Source organism: Grampus griseus (assembly GCF_964374135.1).
Source record: "Grampus griseus genome assembly, chromosome: X".
NCBI classification, from domain to species: Eukaryota; Metazoa; Chordata; class Mammalia; order Artiodactyla; family Delphinidae; genus Grampus; species Grampus griseus.
Window position 1 is genome coordinate 60820876 of NC_138999.1, and position 21681 is coordinate 60842556.

Consider the following 21681-nt stretch of genomic DNA (forward strand, 5'->3'; position numbering starts at 1 on the left):
GTATAATTATCTATCTCCCCAGCAGTGTCTGCCTCCCTCTGTAGCCTTGTTCTGGCACAGAGGTGGAGCTGAAGGGATGTGTGTGGAATTATTGAAGAAACCCGAACAGACCCTTGACATCTGGGGGCCTGGCAGGAGATGTTCCTAGCACAGGTACTATTCCAAATATTTAACAATCTACCCTTTCCCTTTCTGGGTCTGGCCAATTCTTCTTCATCCTTCTCGACCCACTGCAAGAGTTACCTCCTCTGGGAAGGTATCTCCAACCTTTCCAGACCAAAGAAGTTTCTCTTTGGTGTTCCCCCAGCATGTGATCCTTTCCCTGGTATAGCAGTGATCACACTGTACTGTCATGGTCTGTGGATATGTCAGTCACCCCTCCTACATGGTGACTTACACCGCTGTGTCCCCAACACTTAGCACAAGGCCTGCCTGGCCAGAGCAGATCCCTGGAAACTGTTGAAAAAATGACTAAATGACTGAATGGGAGAGTGAATGGGTGGATGGATGGATGGATGGACGGACAGATGGATCCCACTTTAGACCTCTTGCCCCAAAGTCAGAAAGCTCTGCTTTCTGGGTGGCACAGAGCCCCAAGTCTGCCAGGCTGAGGCTGTAGTTGGACCTGCATCCACAGTGCTCTGTGGCCGTGATTGTGACAGACAGGCTCCCTGTCTCTGTGAGCATGAGTCTGATGACATCAGCGTTGGGCAGTATGACAACTCTGCTAAGTAAGTGAAGTCACTCAAGGCTGTCTGGCTCTGGCAGAGTTGATTCCAGGAGTCATGGCCCTTCCTCGCTGCCAGGCTATTGTGGCTGGAATGAGCTGCTAAGCCAGCACAACCTGCCCCATGTCATTTATCCCACAGGGCTGCAACGCTTGCAGGGAACAGCTTCGTGTGTGTGTGTGTGTGTGTGTGTGTGTGTGTGTGTGTGTGTGTGTGTGACAGAGAGAGAGAGAGAGGAGAGAGAGAGAGAGAGAGAGAGAGAGAGAGAGAGAGAGGAGAGAAAGAGAGGAAGAGGATTTACAGTGGGACTCATGGAAGGAGCCTTCTCATTGGCTGCCAAGGGTCCCGGCTCCTGTCTGTGAATCTCTGGGCTGCCAGCGCTACCCTCCCCTGGGAAGACAAGGCAGGCGAAGGAGGGGAGAGTGGAGTGAGACTTCAGGTGTGTCTGACAAGGAGGCAGGTACACCTAGTGGCCACACTGGGCATGCGAGAGGCATCTGGCTGTGTTCGTTCCCAGTCTGCAGCCTGGCAGCCTCGTGCTCTGCCCAGATTTCCTCAGTCAAGACTGGAGCCCAGAGTCCATTGGCAGCTGTCACTTACAGAACTGGATCCGTCCCCCAGTGGAGCAGGGAACTGTGTCACTTAGAATTCCTGGGTAGCACATTCCTTCACTGGTCCCTGTCACACTCCCAGATTAGGCTCTGTTATTGGCCCCTCGCTCCTGCAAGCTTCTGCAGACAGAGCCGCAAGCTAGCGGCAGCAGAAATGACAGCACTAGGAACAGAGGCAGCCAGGGACGGTGAGGGCTGGCGAGACGGGTCCCCGAGGGCTCCCGTGCTGGCCCCGTCTGCAGAGACAGATGTGGCGGGGGCCAAACTCGAGGCTCACTAGGGTTCTCCTGGAACCTGGGCTGCTCAACCTGAGTGGAGCACCAAGCAAGGGGGAGGGGGGAGGGAGGGGGAGAGAGAGAGAGGAAGGGAGGGAGAGAGGGAGGGAGAGAGGGAGAGAGATAGAGGGAGGCTGAGAGAAGCTCCTAGCAGGCTCTAGTCCAAGTGAGAGCGTCAGATCTGGACAATTGTGTGCCAGGGGCACAAGTGGGATTTTGATGAGCCATGTGTGTGAGAAGCAAAGCTGAGGTGATGTAAGCACCTGGGGAGGAGCACAGGCAGAGGAGGAGGAGGAGGGGGGAGGAGGGGGAGGAGGAGGAGGAGGAGGAAAGGAGGAGGAGGAGGAGGCGGCGGCGGCAGCCACGGGGCGGCTGCCAGTCCAGAACAGAATGATGGGCAACTCTCACCACAAGCAACCGAGGAGTAAGAGCCAAAGCAGGATGCATTCAGCAACAGGTACTCTCTTCCCTTCCCTCCTTTTTCCGGGGCCCCTCCAACCAGGGCCTCCCCAGCTGCAGCCGCGCGGGGGCCCCTGACCCTTGGCGTGACTTTCAGGGGCTGGCAGGGGGCGGCGAGAGAGCCCGAGGGAGATGCCGGTGAACTCCCAGCTCCCTTGCTCCCGCGCCAGCCTGAATTGCATAAGTCAGAGCTCCCCGAGCTGGTAGGGGCCGGCCTCTTCGTCAGCAACCCCATGTAGCCTCTGGAGGGTAGCTGGAGCGTCAGGGAAGTGAGCAACGTGCTGTGGACTGAAGTTTATTGCTAGGACTGTGCTTTCTGTCTGCATCAGTAGGCAGAGACCTGGAACCATGCATGGCTTATCCTTTATGAGCCTCCTTTGTTATTCAAACCTTCATCTCCCCCAGCGGCCCCCACCCCCGCACTGTACACCTACACCTCTCCTGGCTCTAGCTCCTATGCTGCATGCACGGAATGATCCAGATGAATCTGTTTCTTGCTGTGTAATGCCCTGCCCCCACCTTCTGCCCCAGCCCCGGCAGGGAGCTCTCCTCACCACACGGGCGAGAGGAGCCCATGCCAGCTTTGAGCTTGTTGCCTTCCTACCCTGGGCGTGACCTGCTTCGCCCCTGGGCCCTCTCCAAACAAAGACTCAAGGGTGCTGGCATAGCTCCCCCCAACAACCCCCTCCTGGATGCTAACAGTGTGGAAATCAGGGACACAGGATCTGGAGACAACTTTTCCTAGCCCGCCATCCCAGGCAGTGCAAGAGCAACGTGGACGCAACTTCTCTTGTCCCATTCACCCCCCACCAACTCTTTTCCCTCCTGCTTTTCCCTTGGTCACTGGGAAGCACCTTCCACTGCTGCTTCAGATCAGGCCGCACGCACTAGGGTCAGGGGTACCTTCCCTGCCCTCCTCCCTCTGTCTTGACGGTGCCCCCTCCTCTCCCTTCTCAGTATCCCTCCTCACAGAGAAGCCAGTGGTTTTCATCTGTACCTGTTGGGGAGGCCCTCAACTACCATTCAGGCCAGCGGGAAGGAAGAAAAAGTTTTCGCTAAATTTAATTCAAGTTTACCATAAGAAAGCAACAAATAGATAGGTGTCTTGCTGAAAATCTGCCATGCTCAGGCCCAGAGGGTTGCCTCTGCCTTTTCCTGGGGACTCAGCTGGCCGTCTGGTTGAGGGGAGTTGTCCAGGGCCAGCCAGTCCTAGGGGCAGCCCTAAAACGGGAGTCTTGCAGGGTGTAGTGAGGAGGGAAGCTACAAAACAAGTGACTTGGGATGTGCTGCCAGGCAGGGTGACTGCCACGGGGGCCCACCTGTCAGAGCAGGTCCTGGTTTGGCCTCCTGGATGGGCTGAACTGGGGACCCTGTGGTGGAATGAGCCAACGGCAAAGGTTCTGGGCATTGAAGTTTCTTTGGAATCTTCTGGGGACACACTCTTCTAAGGACGCCGCTAAGTGAATGGCCCAACCGCCACCTCCTGCTTCTCTGCCACAGAGCTGGAGGCTCAGGACCTGCTGGTATTAAATGGAGATGCCTTGTACAGGCCAGTACAGGAGCTTGAGGGTAACTTCCCACATAACTGCTTGTGCTACAGCTTGGGACAGTTACTGGCTGCCATTTCATCTCTTAAAAATTGCTCTGCATCTTCAGTGGCAGCTCCAATCCAGGATCATCCTGGAGGCAGTAGCTATGGGAGTAGCTTCTGGCTGCCTGAGGAGGTGGTCTCATGACCACTTCTCCCCCCACCCCTCACTCTACCTCCCGCCCCGCTTCACCTCCTGGCTCTTGCCTTCCCCCAGCACTGTACCTTCACCCTCAGCATCCCTAGGCAGTCCCAGAAGCCTTGGTTGAACATTCATGCCCACTGGGCTAACTAGAGAAAGCCTGGTTAGCCTCCTAGCCCCAGGCTGCCCACAGACTGGTCAAGGAAAGGAGGGAAGCACAGGAAAGTTGGCTAGTGGCCTAAGGAAGGAAGCAAGGCCCTGGCCATGGGAGGCAGTTTGTCCTGAGGTCATGAGGAAAGGCTTTGTGGAGAAAGAAAGTACCACTTCCATTGCCCACCCTTACTGCAAATTCCTTTCCTCAGAGCGCTGTCTCAGCCTGTGTCTCCTCCTACCCTCCTACCCTCTCCCCTGGCGGTCAAGGCCACACCCAGAGACCACCTCCAGAGGCTTGGCCTCCAAATATCTACCTCCAGCTCAAACTAACATAGTCAACTGCTCCATCTCCACCTGAATATCACACGAGGACCTCACACTCAGCTGAGCACATCTTCTTGTACCGCCCTCTGCCCCTGCAGAGAAGCCCCCCTTTCTCTTTTCCATTTTCTCTTGGTGACACCACCATCTCTCCAGGAACCCAGACTAGAAACCTGGGAGTCATCTTCTCTTTCTCCCTCACCTCACACTTACACTTTTCACTCATCCACCCACCCATCCATCCGTTCATTCAACAAATCTTTATTGTTGAGTCTTCCTCTGAGACCTGGCAGCCCCTCCTCTTATCCCAGTGTCAATGTCTGAGTCCAGGCCTTTGTTATCTCTGGCCCGTTCCAGAACTAGGCTCCCTGCCTCCATATTTGCCCTTCTCCTGGCCGTGCATAGCACAGCCCCCAGAATGAGCTTCCCCTGCACTCCCCTGCTATGAAGCCAAGCCTTGCTAATTTGCAGAAGGGAGATCAGGATTGCACCCAACATGTACCCTGCATGTCCCAGGTGGCTCAGAGAATCATTTGCAGGTGGTATAGACAAAACTTTTTTTCACCTTTCAGAGTTCTGGATATATTTTCATGTGTATTAGGAAAAAATATAACTAGCAAATCCAACCTGTGGTTTCTCATATATTTTTTATTAGGGCAAGATTAAGTGTTTTTAAAGTGAACCTTTTTTAATAAAATGGCTAAGTAAATAGTAGTATAGGTGCATTGAAAAATTTGAGAATGTAAAACAGGATTGCCTAAGGTTTGGGAAGCACCAGTTTCTAGGGTAAATTATATGTTCCTTAGCACAACTTAGAGACCTTCCATGATTGGACCCCACCTACTTCTCTGGCCTTACCTCCTGTCACTTCCTGTTGAACTTGATGATCCAGCCATCTTGAATAACTTGTGGTTTCCCAAATACAACATGCCCATTCAACACGTCCCTGCTTTCACAAGTGCACTTTCCTCTGTCTGGACCCCTGCCTCTAACCACCTATCTTCTCTTGGCAATTTCCTAGTCATCCTTCAAAACCCTGATTGGGTGTCACCTCTTCTTTAAAGCCTTACCTGACCGACCTCCTTCCTCCATACAAAATTAATTAACAGAGTTCATCTTTCCCTCCTCTGTACTAATTTGGGAACTTGTACATAGTTTTATCGTTGCTGGCATTGTCTTTTTTTTTTCAATGTGCTTTTCATCTGTCTCTTAAAAAATAAAGGCTTTTATTTTTAAGAGCAGTTTTAGGTTCACAGAAAAATTAAAGAGAAGGTATAGCGATTTCCCATATCCCCCCTACCCCCGCACATGCATAGTCTCCTGCATGATCAGCGTCCCCCACCAGAGTGGTACATTTGTTATAATAGATGAACCTACACTGACACATCATAATCACCCAAGTCTATAGTTTACGTTACGGTTCACTCTTGGTGTTGTACATTCTATGGGTTTGGACAAATGTATAATGACATGTATCCATCGTTATGGTATCATACAGAGTATTTTCACTGCCCTAAAAATGCTCCGTGCTCCACCTCCATCTCCCCTCCACCACCACCACCACCAATCATTCTAGCAACCACTGATCACTATAATATTAACATAGCTTTGACTTTTCCAGAATGTCATATAGTTGGAATCATGCAGTATGTAGCCTTTTCAGATTGGTTTCCTTCAGGCATTGTCATTTTTATGGTTGTTATTACATGCTTATCTGCCCTAGTAAAATGTGAGCTTTTCTAAGGCAAGGGCTAAAATTTGTTTACCGGAGGGTGGAGGCTGTTGACCGGGCCTTGGAAGGCTTGGGTTCTCATCTCTCTTGCCTGTGAACCAGCAGGGTGATCTTAGGCAAGTCATTCACCTCTGTTACCTCCATCCTTCAGCTATAAAAGCTGTAAATCCTTAAAGGTGATCCTTAGCACACACACACCCCACCCCACCCCTGCCAAGGGGGCTTGGGAAGATGTGGTGTGAGATGCTAGGAAGCTTTTAGAAAGCTGGGATTGCTTTTCAAATGAAACAAGTGATTATGATTGCAGATGGGGGAACACCATGGGTCTTTCCCTGAGAATGGAAGCAGAGTGAGCTTGGCATGTGTGGGGGACCGTGGGGAGCAACCAGTGCAGCTACAAAGCAGGTGGAGGTGGAGGGTGGGGGCAGGGTAGTCACAGTGTGTGGAAGCCCAACATGACCATGGAGCATAGGTTGCTTTGACCCTGGAAAGACTTGTCTACCAGGCTCGTGAGTTGGAATTGATTTCTCATCAACTTTCACACCCCCTTTCACCTTTTGAGTAAGTGTAGCCCTGTTGCCCTGTGAATCTGTATGGGGTGAGGGAAGATACATGGTAGTGCCACCCTAACTACACAGCATGTGCATACCTGTGCACATATGAACCATCTATGTGAACCAGTATCCCACAGAGAAGAGACAGGGAACCAATATCACACACCTACTGTATGCCAGCACTTTTTTTTTTTTTTTTTTTGCGGTACGCAGGCCTCTCACTGTTGTGGCCTCTCCCGTTGCGGAGCACAGGCTCCGGACGCGCAGGCTCAGCGGCCATGGCTCACGGGCCCAGCCGCTCCGCGGCTTGCGGGATCTTCCCGGACCGGGGCACGAACCCGTGTCCCCTGCATCGGCAGGCGGACTCTCAACAACTGCGCCACCAGGGAAGCCCTGCCAGCACTTTTTAAAATTGAAGTATGGTTGATTTACAATGTTGTGTTAATTACTGCTGTACAGCAAAGTGATTCAGTTATACATATATATGCATTCTTTTTTAATATTATTTTCCATTATGGTTTATCATAGGATACTGAATATAGTTCTCTGTGCTCTACAGTAGGACCTTGTTGTTTATCCATCCTGTATATAAATGCCAGCACATTTCATCCACAACTTTACTTAACCCTCAGAACAACCTCCAGGCAGGGAGTGGGTTTTTTGGGGGGGTGGGGGAATTGTTTTTTGGAAAACGATAGAGAAACGTTTTATTTATTTTAATAATTAGCACATATTGCATTCAACTTCCCATTAGTATAGCTCCTATTTGTTCTGTGAAACAGTTTTCAAAAATGGTTTGCCTGGAGGTGAGATGACCAAGTCACAGTCTTGGACTTGATGAATCTCTCCTGGTAAATGATCCACACCAATTTTCACTGCTCCCTCCCCCCACCACCCCCACTCCCCTCCTTCTCCATGTACCCCTCGCTTCCCATCTGCCCCCTTCTCCCCTTCTCTCCCAGAATGCCCCTGACCTGTACCTGCTGGGGGTAACCTCTGCTCATGGGTAGTCTTGTCTGTGCTGGTCAGGCAGGGATTGTTGATGCCATTTTACAGAGGAGAAAACTGAGACGCAGGGAGTGAACTCCCTCATGGTCTGATGACAAGGAAGTTGCAGAGCCAGGATTTGAGGCCAAGTCCGTCTGACTATCAAGCTTGTGCCCATTGTGCCATGCCATGTACTTTTCAGCATCTTTGCATCTATGACAGGAGTTAGTAACCCTGGGGACCAGGTATGGTGAAAGGAGGGTTCTATGGTTCTGTGCTGTTAGGGCTAGCAGATCTCTACAGCAACAAGGACTGCAATTCCCAGCCTTGTAGATGTCTGACGTGTCTGATGACACGTTTGTGTTGTTGGAATAATTGAACTCATTTGAGGCTCCATGTTGGGTCCAGAAGCTAGAGCTGAGGATTCCTGAGATAGTGAGAAAGTGGGGGATTCTTGAATTTAAGCCCAAACCAGGTGTTGAGAGGGGCTTCCAAAGCAGAGACAACTGGTATCATGCTTCTTTCCAACCCCCCTCCACCTCACCAAGCAGCCACGCCGGCACTGTAAGCAAGGTGATCTGTGCTTCAGGATGAAAATGAGTCCACCATTCTCTCCTCTGTACCTAAACACAATGAAATCATCTCATTGCGTTTGTCAGGCATTTTCATAGTTGACCTGGCCCTTTCATAGTCACAAGCTCATGGAACTCTCACAATCCTCGATTTCAGTATGATGGATGCTGAAGTGGCAGAGACTTATAAGGGAATCAAGTGGTGTCTATCCCCCTGGGGACCTTCTTCCCAAAGGCATAATTCCTAAGCCAACTTAATGAGCCCATTGGAAGGTATGGAGGAAGCTGAAACCCTAGGCCACCAAACAAAATATTTCCTGGTGCTCCTCACCTCCCACAGCTGAGAGACATGTTGAAGGTAGAGGCATGGACCCAGGGCTTGAGGCCAATCGTGATACCCCCACATTCCTTGGGCCAGAACTAGAAGGAAGCAAAAAACGGGTATAAAAAAAGTACAGTGACCACCCTACTGTCAAATAATAGGGGAATGGCTAAGTGAACCTGATGCAGCCAACCTCACTGAAGTGAGGTGGAGCCACTAAAGAGCTAATTATGAAGATAGTTTAGCAACACAGACAATGCTCTTAGTAAAGTATAACATACAAAAGGCACAATACCAAATTTTATCTAGGCTGAGCTTTACAAACCCTGCAAAAAAGCATGTCTACACATGAGCGAGGGCTGGAAGGGAATTTGTGGAAAAAGCAAAACTAGATTTATTGTGGGTGGCAGGCTTATTGGTGAATTTTTCTTTTCCCTTAGACTTCCATTAATGTTGTTATAATGTTTGTGCAAAGAAAAATAGAAACCATTTACATATAGAACAGGTACCCTGACAAATCATTCTGTCAAACTGAGAGACCAAATCATATCACATCCCTGAGCCAGCAAATATACTTGAAAGACATAAATGCAAAAGTTGGTGTCTCTTTTTATGGAGAGAAGCAGCCACAGGGAATGTGGAAATGTGTGGATTTAGTATGGGAAACCTCAGGTTCGAATCCAAGCTCTGACCCTTGCTTAGGGTCTTTGGAGGAAGTTATTTTACTCCTGTAGCCTCAGTTTCTTCATCTGTCACGAGAGGATAATGATAATCACCACCACCACTTTACAGGGCTGTGGTGAGGAGAAAATGGCACAGGATGTTTTAAAGGGCTTTTTGTGTGAGGTGTAAAAATGCCACACAGTGTAAAGCCTCATCATGGTAGAGATACAAAGACTTGGAAACAAAAGTAATAGGTACTGTTTGCCACTGTCCCACCTCACTTGACAACAAAGCCAGGCTGGGCCTGTGCTGCTGGGTAGTTTCAGGTATCTTCTCTGATTGCAGGATGCCATTGAAATTTGATTAAGCAAGTGAAGCTTTCTGGTTTTACCTATGGTTGGGGAATAACTGGGGCAATGCTGTAGATTCTTCTCCTCTAAAATGCTTAAAATTCGTGGAGAGATTAGAATCACCGATACAGAACATGGCGAAGAGTTCCACAGCTGCTTGGATTCTCAGCCAGACTTGGCCACGTACTAGCTGTAGGCCTTTAGGCAAGTGACCTAGGCTCTCGGAGTCTCCGTTGCCTCCTTGGTCTGGTAGGATTCATAGTGTCTACCTCATAGAGTGGTTGTGAGGATGAAACCAGGTGCTTGCGTGCAAAGCCCCTGGCACATGGTAAGCAAGGAGCATGGGTGTGCTGCCATCATTACTGCCTAAAACTGTCAGAATAGGAGGGGACTCTAGGGATCACCTGATCCTGAGCTTCTCAACAGGTGCCAAGAGGGGTGTGGAGGGAGTCCTGGGGGAGCACAGTGTGTATATATTATGATTTTTGCATGTCAATGTTAAAAAGTCTTCCATGGCAAAAGTAGACATTTTGTCTATCATGGTGGGACCCAGGTATTTTAAAAGGTGAGATATGCTTTTGGAAACCACTTATCTCCCACAAACCTTTCATTTTATAGACCCACACAAGTGCGGTGCTGTGCCCACAGTTACCTAGCTACAGAGATGAGATTGATGTGGGTCACAGTCCAGCTGCTCTCCACCCCCGCTCCCCCCACCCACCGCTGTTACCAGTGCCCAAGAGATGTCCTTGTGGCCTCGGATTTCCTCATCACTCTGGTGGAGACACGCTGTGCCACATTGGCCATGTGACCAAACTCGGAGAAAACAGACAAGGCTCTGGCATGGAGAAGAGGCAAAAACGATGCTTGAGATGACAAGGAAAGATGTCCCTGGAAGGGGGTCCTGCATGCTGACAGGTCAGCTCTGCATCAGCCCTGGGTAGTGCTTCCAAACAATCTGGGCTGACATGGCCTCCTAAGTGCCATCTGCATCCCTGTCGAGTAAATGGTCTTTGATGAAACCTTCATCTCTCCCAGCAGCAGATTTTCTATTTAACAGTCTCCTGTCAAATTCTCCAAGAGCACACATGGAGGGCTGTGGGGTCCCAGAAGCGGGATGAGGCTCCCAATTTCTCCCTGCCATCTGAGTGGGGTGTGTTCTCTGCCTCTCGTTTCTGGCATTGGAGAAGGTGGCACAGAGCCACCTCTGTGAATTCCTTTTGTGGAATTTGTAGACCTGGAGGTTGGGGGTGGGGCAGGGGGGCACGGTTTGCTGGTTAGCCCCTTTAGGCTTGCCTTGGAGAAGATGTGCCCCTCTCCTGTGCCACACAGGAGGTAAAAGGCACATACCATGTCTAGCATACTGCTCCTTTGAAATATTCTTACCCACCCAGCAGCCTGAAACCTTGCTCTTGCTTTGGGGACTTGGCTTGGGGGCCTGGCTTCTGGGGTTTCTGACTTTCGTGGCTTAGCTCCTCTCACTTCTGCCCTTACTTTTGTTGCGGAACACAGATGCTTACCCCATCTCCTTTTCCAGACTCTTGACTACCCCTGCCTCTGTACCATGGCTGTCCTCCTGGACATCTACCCCAAACTTTGGTTCTGTCACCAGCTTCTTTGGATGCTTCAGGGCCTGGCTTGGGGGACAGCAGATGTCTACACAAGGTAAAGGGCAAAAGGGGAAAGTTTGAGATCTCTTTCAGTGGCCGCCCAAGCCAGAGTCCTGATCCAGAGAGCCCAAGGTCACACTGCTTGTTCTGAGGATGAAGACAGCCCCTTCCCCCACCATCATCAGGCCTCCAACGCCCCCAAAATGAAGTCTGTGTTGTGGAAACTGACACACACCGATCATTTCTCCACCCAGGGACCATAGTTTGCTCTGATTCCAGCCAGAGGAACTCAGAAACATGAGTTGAGAAACAAAAGGCAGATATCGGCCGAGACTCTAGCTGTGGAGTCTTCCCACTCCAAACAATGTGGCTCTGCTCATGCGTGGTGGTGGTTCCTATCACAGCAACAGCAGCCAGCTCCAGCCTAGAGGAGCCCAGGTGAGAAGCAGCTGCCGAGGGGGATGACAGAATCCAGCCTGTGCAAGGCAGGCCAGGGATGATAGCTGATGGGAGAAGAAGCCGAGGGCAGGACCACCAACATTTTTGAAGGGAGGCTCTCCTGAGCCTTAGGTGGACTTCCAGGAGAGACAGTAGAAGACACGGGCCAGCCCCAGCATAGTTTCTATCAAACTAGGCAGCATCCTGAGCACTTTGCAGACATTAACTCATTTGATCCACACGACAACCTGATGGTATAGGTACTTTTATTATCTTTTAAGGGGATGTATAGTTTAGAAACTGTAGATTATATAACTAATCTATAGATTAGAAACTGAGGCTCAGAGAGGGTAAGTAACTTGTCCAAGGGCACACAAGTGAGACTGGGATTCAAGTCCAGGCAGTAGGGCTCCCAAGTCTGTCTTCTTAACTACTCTGCTAAGCTGCCAACATAGGGGAGCTAAGAGAGTCAGGCCACTTTCCCCTCTACCTACTAACTGGGCTAAGACTGGACTTCAGTCTCTACCAAGAACTAGTGTGATGATTCTCAGCCTGGGGAGATTTAAAACACTATCAACTCCTGGGCACCACCCCTGAGAAATTCTGGTTTAATTGGTCTGAGATGAAGTCCAGCCTTCAGGGGGTGTGGAGGGTAGGATGAGAGGCAATTTTGATGGAAGCTCCTCGACTTAAAAACACACAGCATGGGCTTCCCTGGCGGCGCGGTGGTTAAGAATACGCCTGCCGGGCTTCCCTGGTGGCGCAGTGGTTGAGAGTCCGCCTGCTGATGCAGGGGACACGGGTTCGTGCCCCGGTCCGGGAAGATCCCACATGCCGCGGAGCGGCTGGGACTGTGAGCCATGGCCGCTGAGCCTGCGCGTCCACAACGGGAGAGGCCACAACAGTGAGAGGCCCGTGTACCACAAAAAAAAAAAAAAAAAAAAGAATACGCCTGTCAATGCAGGGGACATGGGTTCGAGCCCTGGTCTGGGAAGGTCCCACATGCCACGGAGCAGCTAAGCCCATGCGCCACAACTACTTAGCCTGCTCTCTAGAGCCCGTGAGCCACAACTACTGAGCCCACGTGCCACAACTACTGAAGCCCGCGTGCCTGGAGCCCATGCTCCACAATAAGAGAAGCCACCGCAATGAGAAGCCCATGCAACGCAACGAAGGGTAGCTCCCCTCGCCGCAACTAGAGAAAGCCCGCACGCAGCAATGAGGACCGAATGCAGCCAAAAATAAATAAAATAAAAATAAATAAATTTATTTTAAAAACCCAGCAATCTTGACACAAAAATAATAAACGAACATATATATCTATATATAAAACACACACACACACACACACACACACACACACACAGCATCTCTCCCATCTTGACAAACATCTAACTCCCAGCCGTAGCTCTGCCTCTCCCTCTAACTATGGCTCTCTTTCCTCTCTAACCACAGCCAGACTCCCTGAGGGGTCTCCCCTTCCCTGCCTTTTCCCTCCCTAACCTGTTTTCGTCTGGCCTCTGGGAGCTGGCCTTGCCAAGCTACCCTTTTGGTGTTGCAACAGTGCATGTTCACTGCTTAGTCCTCAGCCTACTTAAATTCTTGAATGCAGTTGATGATGTCAATAGGTCCTTGCTCCTAGAAGCTAACCTTCTCCCAACCTTAGGGGCATAACCCATCGTCCTTGCCTGGACATTTCATGTCAGTCTTTTTAGATGGGTTTTTGTCCCAAGCCACACAAATATGTTCTGAGGGTGGGGCCTCCAGAGACCCACAGCCCTGCCTTCGAGGAGTTGAGAGTTTTGTCAGCACAAGAGGGGCTCAGCGTCCTTGTACTTGAGGCAACAAGGTGGCTTCTCCAGTGGAGGCCCCCAACTCCCTCCCTCAAGCTGCTTCCCTGTCTCTTTGCACCTCTGGCAAAAATGGGAAAGAGAACAAAGCTCCGGCTAGGTCTTCACTCTGTGAGCAAGAACCCATGATGCCTCTCTTCCAGTTAAAAGCCGGTTACTGGGACAGGGCGCCGTCCGTCCGCCTGTGCTCTTTTTGCCAGGTATGGTCATGGAGTCCCTCTGCAATGAGCTTCTGGCACGCATGGCTCATTTCCCAGGACCTTGTCTTTCTAAGCACACAGAAACAAATGTGAACAAGATATGTTTTAAAGCCAGCCATTGTCTCCTACTTTGTGTCCTGGGAAATAGGCTTTGCTAGAATTTGCAACGCTGATTCTAGAATGCTGGCAGGGTGGAGGTGGGAGAAGCAGTGAAGAAGGGCAGCAGGGTTCTCCACTTGATGCTATGGAGAGCAAAGTTGGACTCTGAGTCTCACTATTCTCTGGCTGTCGGACCTTGTGAAAGCCCCTTTCCCTCTTGGAGCCTCAGTTTCCTCCCCAGTTACTGGGGCTCATAATCATTAGCTCCTCTGTCTGTGGCGAGGATGCTGGGACATGACCCTTATGTGCTGGAGGCGTGATCCTCTGCCAGAGTAGGCACTCGCTAGGAGTTGGGGAAACTGAATTGAATTGGGTTCGGCCATAGTGCACAGCCTTGTTCCAGGCCAAGAGAGAAAGTGTGTGTGTGCAAGAGAGGCTTGCAAAAAACAAGGCCTATCTCTCTGCACGTTTCTCCTCTGGGAAGGAAGGGGCCCGCACGGTGACAATAGACCAGGGGCGCTGACTCAGACAGCCAGTTCCTGCTCATTTCCCCTCACTGTAGGACAGCAGCCGAGCGGGAGGTCAGCCCTCTGTGTGGCTCTGATTCGGGCTTTTGGCCGAGAACCTTTCCTAGAGAAAGACAAGACCAACTCACAGACAGGTCTCGCTGTGACGGGACGGACTGGACCACTGTGGCTGTGGGCAGGCAAGTGGGGGCAGCGGGGAGTGGAAAAGGAGAGAGAGGAAACTCTTTGAATCCTGCTTCGCTTTCCCTGGGCTGGGCAGCCTGGGAACAACTTTACGGGCAACAGAGCATGTGACCGATAGGGCCAAACTGACCCAGCCAGGGTGCTGGGAAACGGGGTTCAGGAAGAGTCCCTGGGTGTCCGCTGAGGAGCCTGGGGACGGGGTTCAGAACAGTGTGGAGCCCCTCGGCTCCCTGCCCTCAGTGTGGGCTCACCACACGCTTCTCCCTTGCATGAGGAGTTGCTGGATGTGGAGTCTTGGTCGTCCATACCGCTAGGATGGAGAGAGCCGAGGCTATCACCCTCTTCTGGAGCCGGGGAGGTGAGTCGGAGGAGGAGCAGGGTCGCATGCTCAGCAGAGGGGGCGTGGGGAGGAATCGGGGCTCCCTGAGGGGGAGGGTCGTGCACTCAGAGCTGTCCTGAGGCAGCCTGGGCCTCTCGGGGGGAAGATGGGTTCCTTTAGTGCTAGAGGCATGCGAGGAGGGGCAGGTAACCACTTGGCAGAGGGGCTATAAAAGGAATTCAAATTTGGGTGGCTCTGGAGGAGGAGAGGGTGGATGTGATCACATCCCAACCCTGATAATCTGGGATTCTAGAGGGATAAGAAAAGTGACTGAAGAATTATAAGTGTATGTGTCAGAAATACTATCTCTCATTTTCTATAAATCGACTTAACATGCTCTCTGAAGCCTTGACCCTTGCATTGTGGAAAATGCCTTTTCAGTCAATCTCGGGGCTTTACCCACCTCCTGGAGTCCTGCTAAAATGCTGGGTTTTTTGCACTACCAAAGGATGCGGATGGGAAGGGGCAGGAAAGGGGTGCCTATCACTGGTCATCTGTCAACACAGGTTACTGCCAAGGGGCCAAGTGCTTTCTAAGCATAGTTCAAGCCAGACCTCCTGGCAGTAGGGTGGAATCAAGTTCAGGGTCCTGAGCCACACCAGGGGACCCCTCTTTGGTTTGTGTGAAGAAGATGTTGCCTGCCCTTGACAATGTACTGGAAGCTCTAGTTACGGCCGCAGAGGTAGCTGGCAGGAACAAGGGCTGGTCCTCTGTGGTAGGCTCAAAAGGAGTTTATGAGCTAAAGGAGTTTGAAAAGCAGAGTGATGGCACTGAGAACTGAATACTGTGAGGACTACGTGCTGTTTGGCATGGAGAAGAAGCAGAGGAAAGTGGTCTTTGGTCTTCAGGTCTTTGAGGGTCTGTCACAGGGTGAAGGGAATAGATGGGGGCTGAGGGGGGCTCAGGAGACAGAGTTGTGTGACCTGTGGACAAGGAGGAACTCTCTAGCAGACTCTCCATGGGCTGCCTTACAAAGGAGTAAGGAGTCTGGGTGTCTTTGGGAAGTAACAGAGCGAGCCCTAGAGAAGACAAGGGCAAGTGAGAGCTGGTCTTCTTCTTCCAAGGAGGGAGGGGTGGAGGGAGGAAAGCACCAGGGGCACCTGGCCTGCAGGGCCGGCCCCATCCTGCACTGGGTTCTCTCCTCCCATTCCTCTGGTCCAGCACTCCCATCTCCCTCCCTGCTGCTGGGCTCCCTGCTTCCACTCTTGCCCCTCTCCAACCCATTCTCCACTCAGCAACCAGAGTGAGACCTTATAAAACAGCCCCGGCTGCTAAAAATCTTCCAGTGGCCGCCCACCGCCCACTGGTGCAAGTCCAGATTTATTTCTCTTCTCTATTGCCTCCTTTCTACTCTCTAAAAACAGAGCAGAGATAAGATCGTTTCTCACTCTAACGCAACTCTGACATTTCATAAATCTATGTCCTAGACAGCTGGAAAGGGCTATATTTAACCTTCCGCCTTGTAGTTTATAATGGAGGGACTTGCTTAAGGCACTGCCTTCTAACGCCGCCACAGGAGCCTAGAGCCTTTTCTTTGTTCTCTGCGAAGCCACAGCCAGCCTTTCCCTCCAGCGGGTGCAGGCCACTTGCCCCAGAGCACCCACCATCCCCTCTGTCTTTCGGTGAGAGAGGTCCCCGTCCCAACCCCTGCAGTGTGCCCCCTCAGCTTTCTTATCTGCAAATACCTGAAAGACTGCTTATGAACCCCATAGCCCAATAAGTGGGACAGCAGGTGAGCACAAGAATAGATCAGAGGACAGCTGCAAGGGGTGGGCTGGGCTAAGGGAGGGAGCCAGGAGAGAAGAAAATGTCTTGTCAGGGGTCTGGTTGTGGCCATAGAAGGGGGAAAGGGAGTAATGCTGAGTAATGTGCTGGACCCTGTATATGATACTTTGCATACACTGCCTTGTGCGATCCTCACAGCATTCCTAGGAGGTAGGTGCTAATAGTACCCACATCATCTCCAGAGAGTGGATGGGCTCAGAGCAGTTCAGTGACTTTACCCAAAGTCAGACACAGCTAGAAAGTGACAGAACCGGGATTGAGCCCAGGCCTGTCAAACTCCAAAGCCCGATGGTGAACAGTATGGAGGTTCCTTAAAAAACTAAAAATAGAATTACCATATGACCCAGCAATCCCACTACTGGGCATATACCCAGAGAAAACCATAATTAAAAAAGACACATGCACCCCAATGTTCATTGTGGCACTATTTACAATAGCCAGGGCATGGAAGCAACCTAAATGCCCATTGACAGACGAATGGATAAAGAAGATGTGGTACATATATACAATGCAATATTACGCAGCCATAAAAAGGAACGAAATTGGGTCATTTGTAGAGACGTGGATGGATCTAGAGGCTGTCATACAGAGTGAAGTAAGTCAGAAAGAGAAGAACAAATATCATATATTAACGCATATATGTGGAACCTAGGAAAATGGTACAGACGAACCAGTTTGCAGGGCAGAAATAGAGACGCAGATGTAGAGAACAAACATATGGACACCAAGGGGGGAAAGTGGCGGGGGGCTGGTGGTGGGATGAATTGGGAGATTTGGATTGACATATATACACTAATATGCATAAAATAGGTAACTAATAAGAACCTGCTGTATACAAAAATAAATAAAATAAAATAAAATTCAAAAAAAAGAAAGCCTGGTGACTTTGCCCAGTCCCGGGACACCTCTGGCTGTGTCGGTACTGCCCTTTGGGGCAGTTCTCCCTCATTTCTTTGGGTATCTTTTGCAAATGCTTGAGCCCCTTGCAGGCTGTGTCCACACTGCCCACTATGCAGGCCCCAGGCCCACCTCAACCTCTGCCCCTAGCTGTGGAGCCCAGCCCAGGAGGTCTTTTGATGGTGCCCCCGTGCTCTCAGGCCTGATGGGCTGACTTCCCCCTATCTCTGCTTCCACATTCTGTTCTCTTCTGCCTCACAGATAGCAGCTACTAGGACCAGGATCTCAAACAATAGGCTATACGATTCTTTCTTCCATGTCTGCCCACTAGACCACTAACACTAACACCCTCCGTGGCCTTAGACAAATTGTGTCTCTCCTCTGGTCCCAGTTTCCCCACCTGTAAAGTGGGAAGATAGGGTGCTCTGTTAAGGCCCTCACAGTTCTAAGAACCTGGGATGCCCAGGGTCCTGCCCCTCTCCCAGCCCCACCCTTTCTGCTTTCTCTCGCACAATATGGAGAATGATGGTCGCCACAGGCACTCGTTTGGAAACCTTCACTAAGCCAATGAAAGGGCAGCTACACCAGAATGACTGCCCCAGAGCCAATGGACAAAGCGATCAAGTGGTAATAACAACCACATTTGTAGGGCACTTTATTGTCTACCAACTGTTCTCATAGCCAGCCGAGCGCTAGGGAGGGGGACGCCAAGGTGATCTTAATGGTACACGGTGCATCTTTAAAAAACATTAAATTACATGGTGAGAAAATGATTCCCGCTTCATTCTCTTTCCAGCTTTCTGATTACATCAAGGAGAAAGTCTCAGTGTGATCCTATTCTTCACCCTGTGTAATGCTTGCTAATCTTCTTTCGGAACAGAGCTAGAGCAGGCCTCAGGCTCAAAGACAAAGACAGGCAATGATATCTACATAGAATTTAATTACTCTGTTCTGTTCCCGTTGTATTTATTTTTACAGTTACTTTCTATTTCTGGCAAAAGATCCTCTTTTTTGTTTTGGTTCTTGGGTGCCATATAAAATTTTTTTAATATATATTTCTTTAAGTAAAAAAAAAAATTCATGGCGAGAAAAAGATGAAGTGAATAGTAAATAGAACCAGCAGTGCGCAGATATGGCAAAACTTGTCAAAGTGGTTCCTAAATGGCTGAAGCTTAGGCAACACTGGAAGGTGGCATTCGTTCAGCACCAGGTTCCTCAGTGTGACCCGTAGCGCCCTGCACAGTCTACACCCACTAGTGTCCCAGAATTTGTTGTTCCTTACTCCTCTCCCTCCCATACCCCACACCCTTTCACGCCTGCCAGCCTTTGCACATGCTGTACCCTGTGTCTGGAGTGCCTCTCCCACATCCCTTGTCCACCCATCAAACCCTAACTCAGCCTTCAAAACTCAGTTTAAATGGTACCTCCTCTAGGGAGCTTTTCTTCAGCTAAGCACTAGGTTCATCTATTTCTCTATCATAGTCTCTCCCATGGCTATAATTATGTGCTTCCAGGCTGATATCTTCCACCCTATTGGTTCCAAATGCATTTTATAAGAAAGAGAGAGAGAGAGAAAGGAATAAAAATGTAACTGTGAGTAAGGTCTGGGCACAGTGATTGGGCCTTGGGGACTGTTACACCTCCTGGGATCACTTGGAATTGAGACTTCCCAGGTGCTGAGCCAGAGCCTACACAGGCCACAAAGCTGGCCCAGGAGCTGCCTCTGGGGGACAGATGCAGGCTGCATGTAAGAAGTTTACTGGGTGCCTTTGGGATCAACACCTGGGATCTAAGAGAAGGAAGCAGGATTGGTTCGAGGGAGAAGGTTGGGCTGGGACAGCTCATAACAGCCTCAGCTGACCCTGTGAGGAGCTCTGGAACTGGGTTGGCCCTTCAGAGTTGTTCTGAGTTAGGGTGAGGGGCCCAGGCGTTGACACCAGCCCATATGGACCAGTTATTAGATGCAGGCTGGTCCCAGGGAAGGAGCACGGTCTTGGGCGATGCAGCACTGGTCTGAGGAGGCGGCTGGGCAATCCTCGAAGAAGACTGTCAGCCAACAGTGCTCAGTCCTGGGGGAGTCTGTGGGGGGACATCGCTGTGTCCATGAAAAGAGCTTTGTCTTGCCCCCTGGGACTTCAGTGCTGGGAGGGCAGGGAGAATAGAGCAGTGGTTTGAAGGGCAGAATGTAGCTGTCAAGAGTTGGTGGCTGGAAGAGCCTAGTAAATGTTTGTTAAAAAATGAATGGCTGAGTATGAGGTTCAAGGCAACGTCCTTAGAGGCAAGGAGGATACAGAGGCAAACAAGTCACAGGGAACTTCTGGTATAATTGGGGTGACAGATATGGAAAAACAACTATTCCAGAACAATGTGTGTAGGGGCTACAATGTGTCCTACAGACCACGCTGCCACAGCATCTCGTTATTGCTTCTCTTGGAAGCCTTATCTTACCACCCTTCTGACAACCCTCTAAGGCATGAATTTTTGTCTTCACTCTTCACATGTGAAAATTGAGATCCAGGGATTTTCTCTAGAACTCACTGCCACTTAGATCCCCCAAGCGGGTGAGCCTAAACACCCAGCCCCTCTCCAAGCCACGTGCAGTCCTTTGCAAACTGCTTATTACGTATGTTCCATCTTGTCACAGCCCTGTGAGGGAGTAAAATAAGGGTGTCAGAGGAAAGTAGACTTTTACCTTTATTTTCTTAACTTGCCTGGTATGCTTTCAGATATAGATATATTCTGATCATATTTATAACAGTGACATTCTTTTTTATTCTGGTTTTCTTTTTCCTACACATTCTTAACCACCTGTGAAATTCTTCCATTACACTCATCTGTTCTTCCATATCTTGTCTCAAAAGTGAGAAAATTGTGATCAAAATCCAATTCGTTCCTTTTGAGCTGTGAGGGGGAAAAATATGTGATTTTTCTTTTATTTCAGCCTTACTCAAAAAGGCAAAACTTTCTTGGTTTGAAACATTAAAAATGTATGAAAGCAAGAATACCTCTGATTCTATGTGTGATTAATACTCTAGGAGAGATGTTCTATGGGGGAGATTGTATAGTTTGAATAAAAGACCGCTCAGGAGCAACTAAAAATCCCCATTGAGAAGCTGTGTCTTGGGCAGGGTTGCTGTTCCTTGCTCCCCGACCCACCCAAGTCTGTGCCCTCTCCCTACCTTTGTGCCCACCCTCCTCCTCAAACTGCAGGCTGAGTTTCTTTCTTCTCTTCATTCCCTACCTTAAAGACTTTCTGTCAAATGATGATGAGGGCAAAGTTTGAAGCTGCCCCCAAAGAATACTAGAATCTCTCCCAGTGGATTCATTTCTGTGGCCTCTCTGATCCCAGAGCTCACCTAAAGCAAAACTTTTCTCTAGAGTTTTCCTAGCCGAAGCTGTCACACTGTAGAGAACCAACAGTTGCTCTATGTTCCGAAGGAGAAAAGTCTCCGTACGTTCCCAGTGAAAATAAAGATGTACACGCTCTGTGTCCATGCCTAGCCCTGCGTGATTTCATTTGCCATCACTATTACGGGATCATAATTAAAGTTTCCCCTCTTGGGGCTTCCCTGGTGGCGCAGTGGTTGGGAGTCCGCCTGCTGATGCAGGGGACACGGGTTCGTGCCCTGGTCCGAGAGGATCCCACATGCCCCGGAGCGGCTAGGCCCGTGAGCCATGGCCGCTGAGCCTGCGCGTCCGGAGCCTGTGCTCCGTGACGGGAGAGGCCACAACAGTGAGAGGCCCGCGTACCGCAAAAAAAAAAAAAAGTTTCCCCTCTTGTTATAACTACCAAAACACCATGCTGGCCTCATGGCAAGGGAGCCCTCATTTCTACTCATTTCCTTGACTTCCTTGTAGGGAGCTTGCAATAGGCAATAGGGGCTGAAGTGGGGTGCAGGAGTCAATTTTACGCTTTAAAGATTAGCAAGGTAGATAAATTGCCCTTATCAAAATGTAACTTTCAAAGAACTAAAAACATGACTCTCATTGAAATATATAGTGATCACATATCAAAAATGTATTGAACTTGTTGATGAAGGAACCAACATTGTGGTAAAGCTGTTTTTAAAAAAGATATGAGAGTTTGGCAGTTCCTCAAAGTTAAATATAGAAGTACCATATGAACCAGCAATTCCACTTCTAGGTATATGACCAAAAGAATTGAAAATAGGGACTTGAACAGATACTTGTATGTTAATGTTCATAGCAGCATTATTCACAATAGCCAAAATGTCCATTATTCACAACCCAAATGT

General features: G+C 49.9%; 1 protein-coding gene across 7 annotated transcripts in view; it reads left to right on the forward strand.

The window, feature by feature from the left end:
* Window positions 1-21681, forward strand: part of NHSL2 (NHS like 2) — a gene marked incomplete at both ends in the record, with an annotated part of 266635 nt that overhangs the window by 181749 nt on the left and 63205 nt on the right. For 2 of the 7 annotated variants that reach the window (XM_082681767.1, XM_082681769.1), the window contains one exon: window positions 2005-2071. The exons of 3 other annotated variants lie outside the window; for them this stretch is intronic. In XM_082681767.1, coding sequence (XP_082537893.1) covers window positions 2005-2071 — 67 coding nt within the window. Of the gene's footprint in view, window positions 1-2004; window positions 2072-14599; window positions 14723-21681 lie in introns of those variants that run through there. 2 more of the 7 variants (XM_082681768.1, XM_082681770.1) reach the window with 2 other exon arrangements.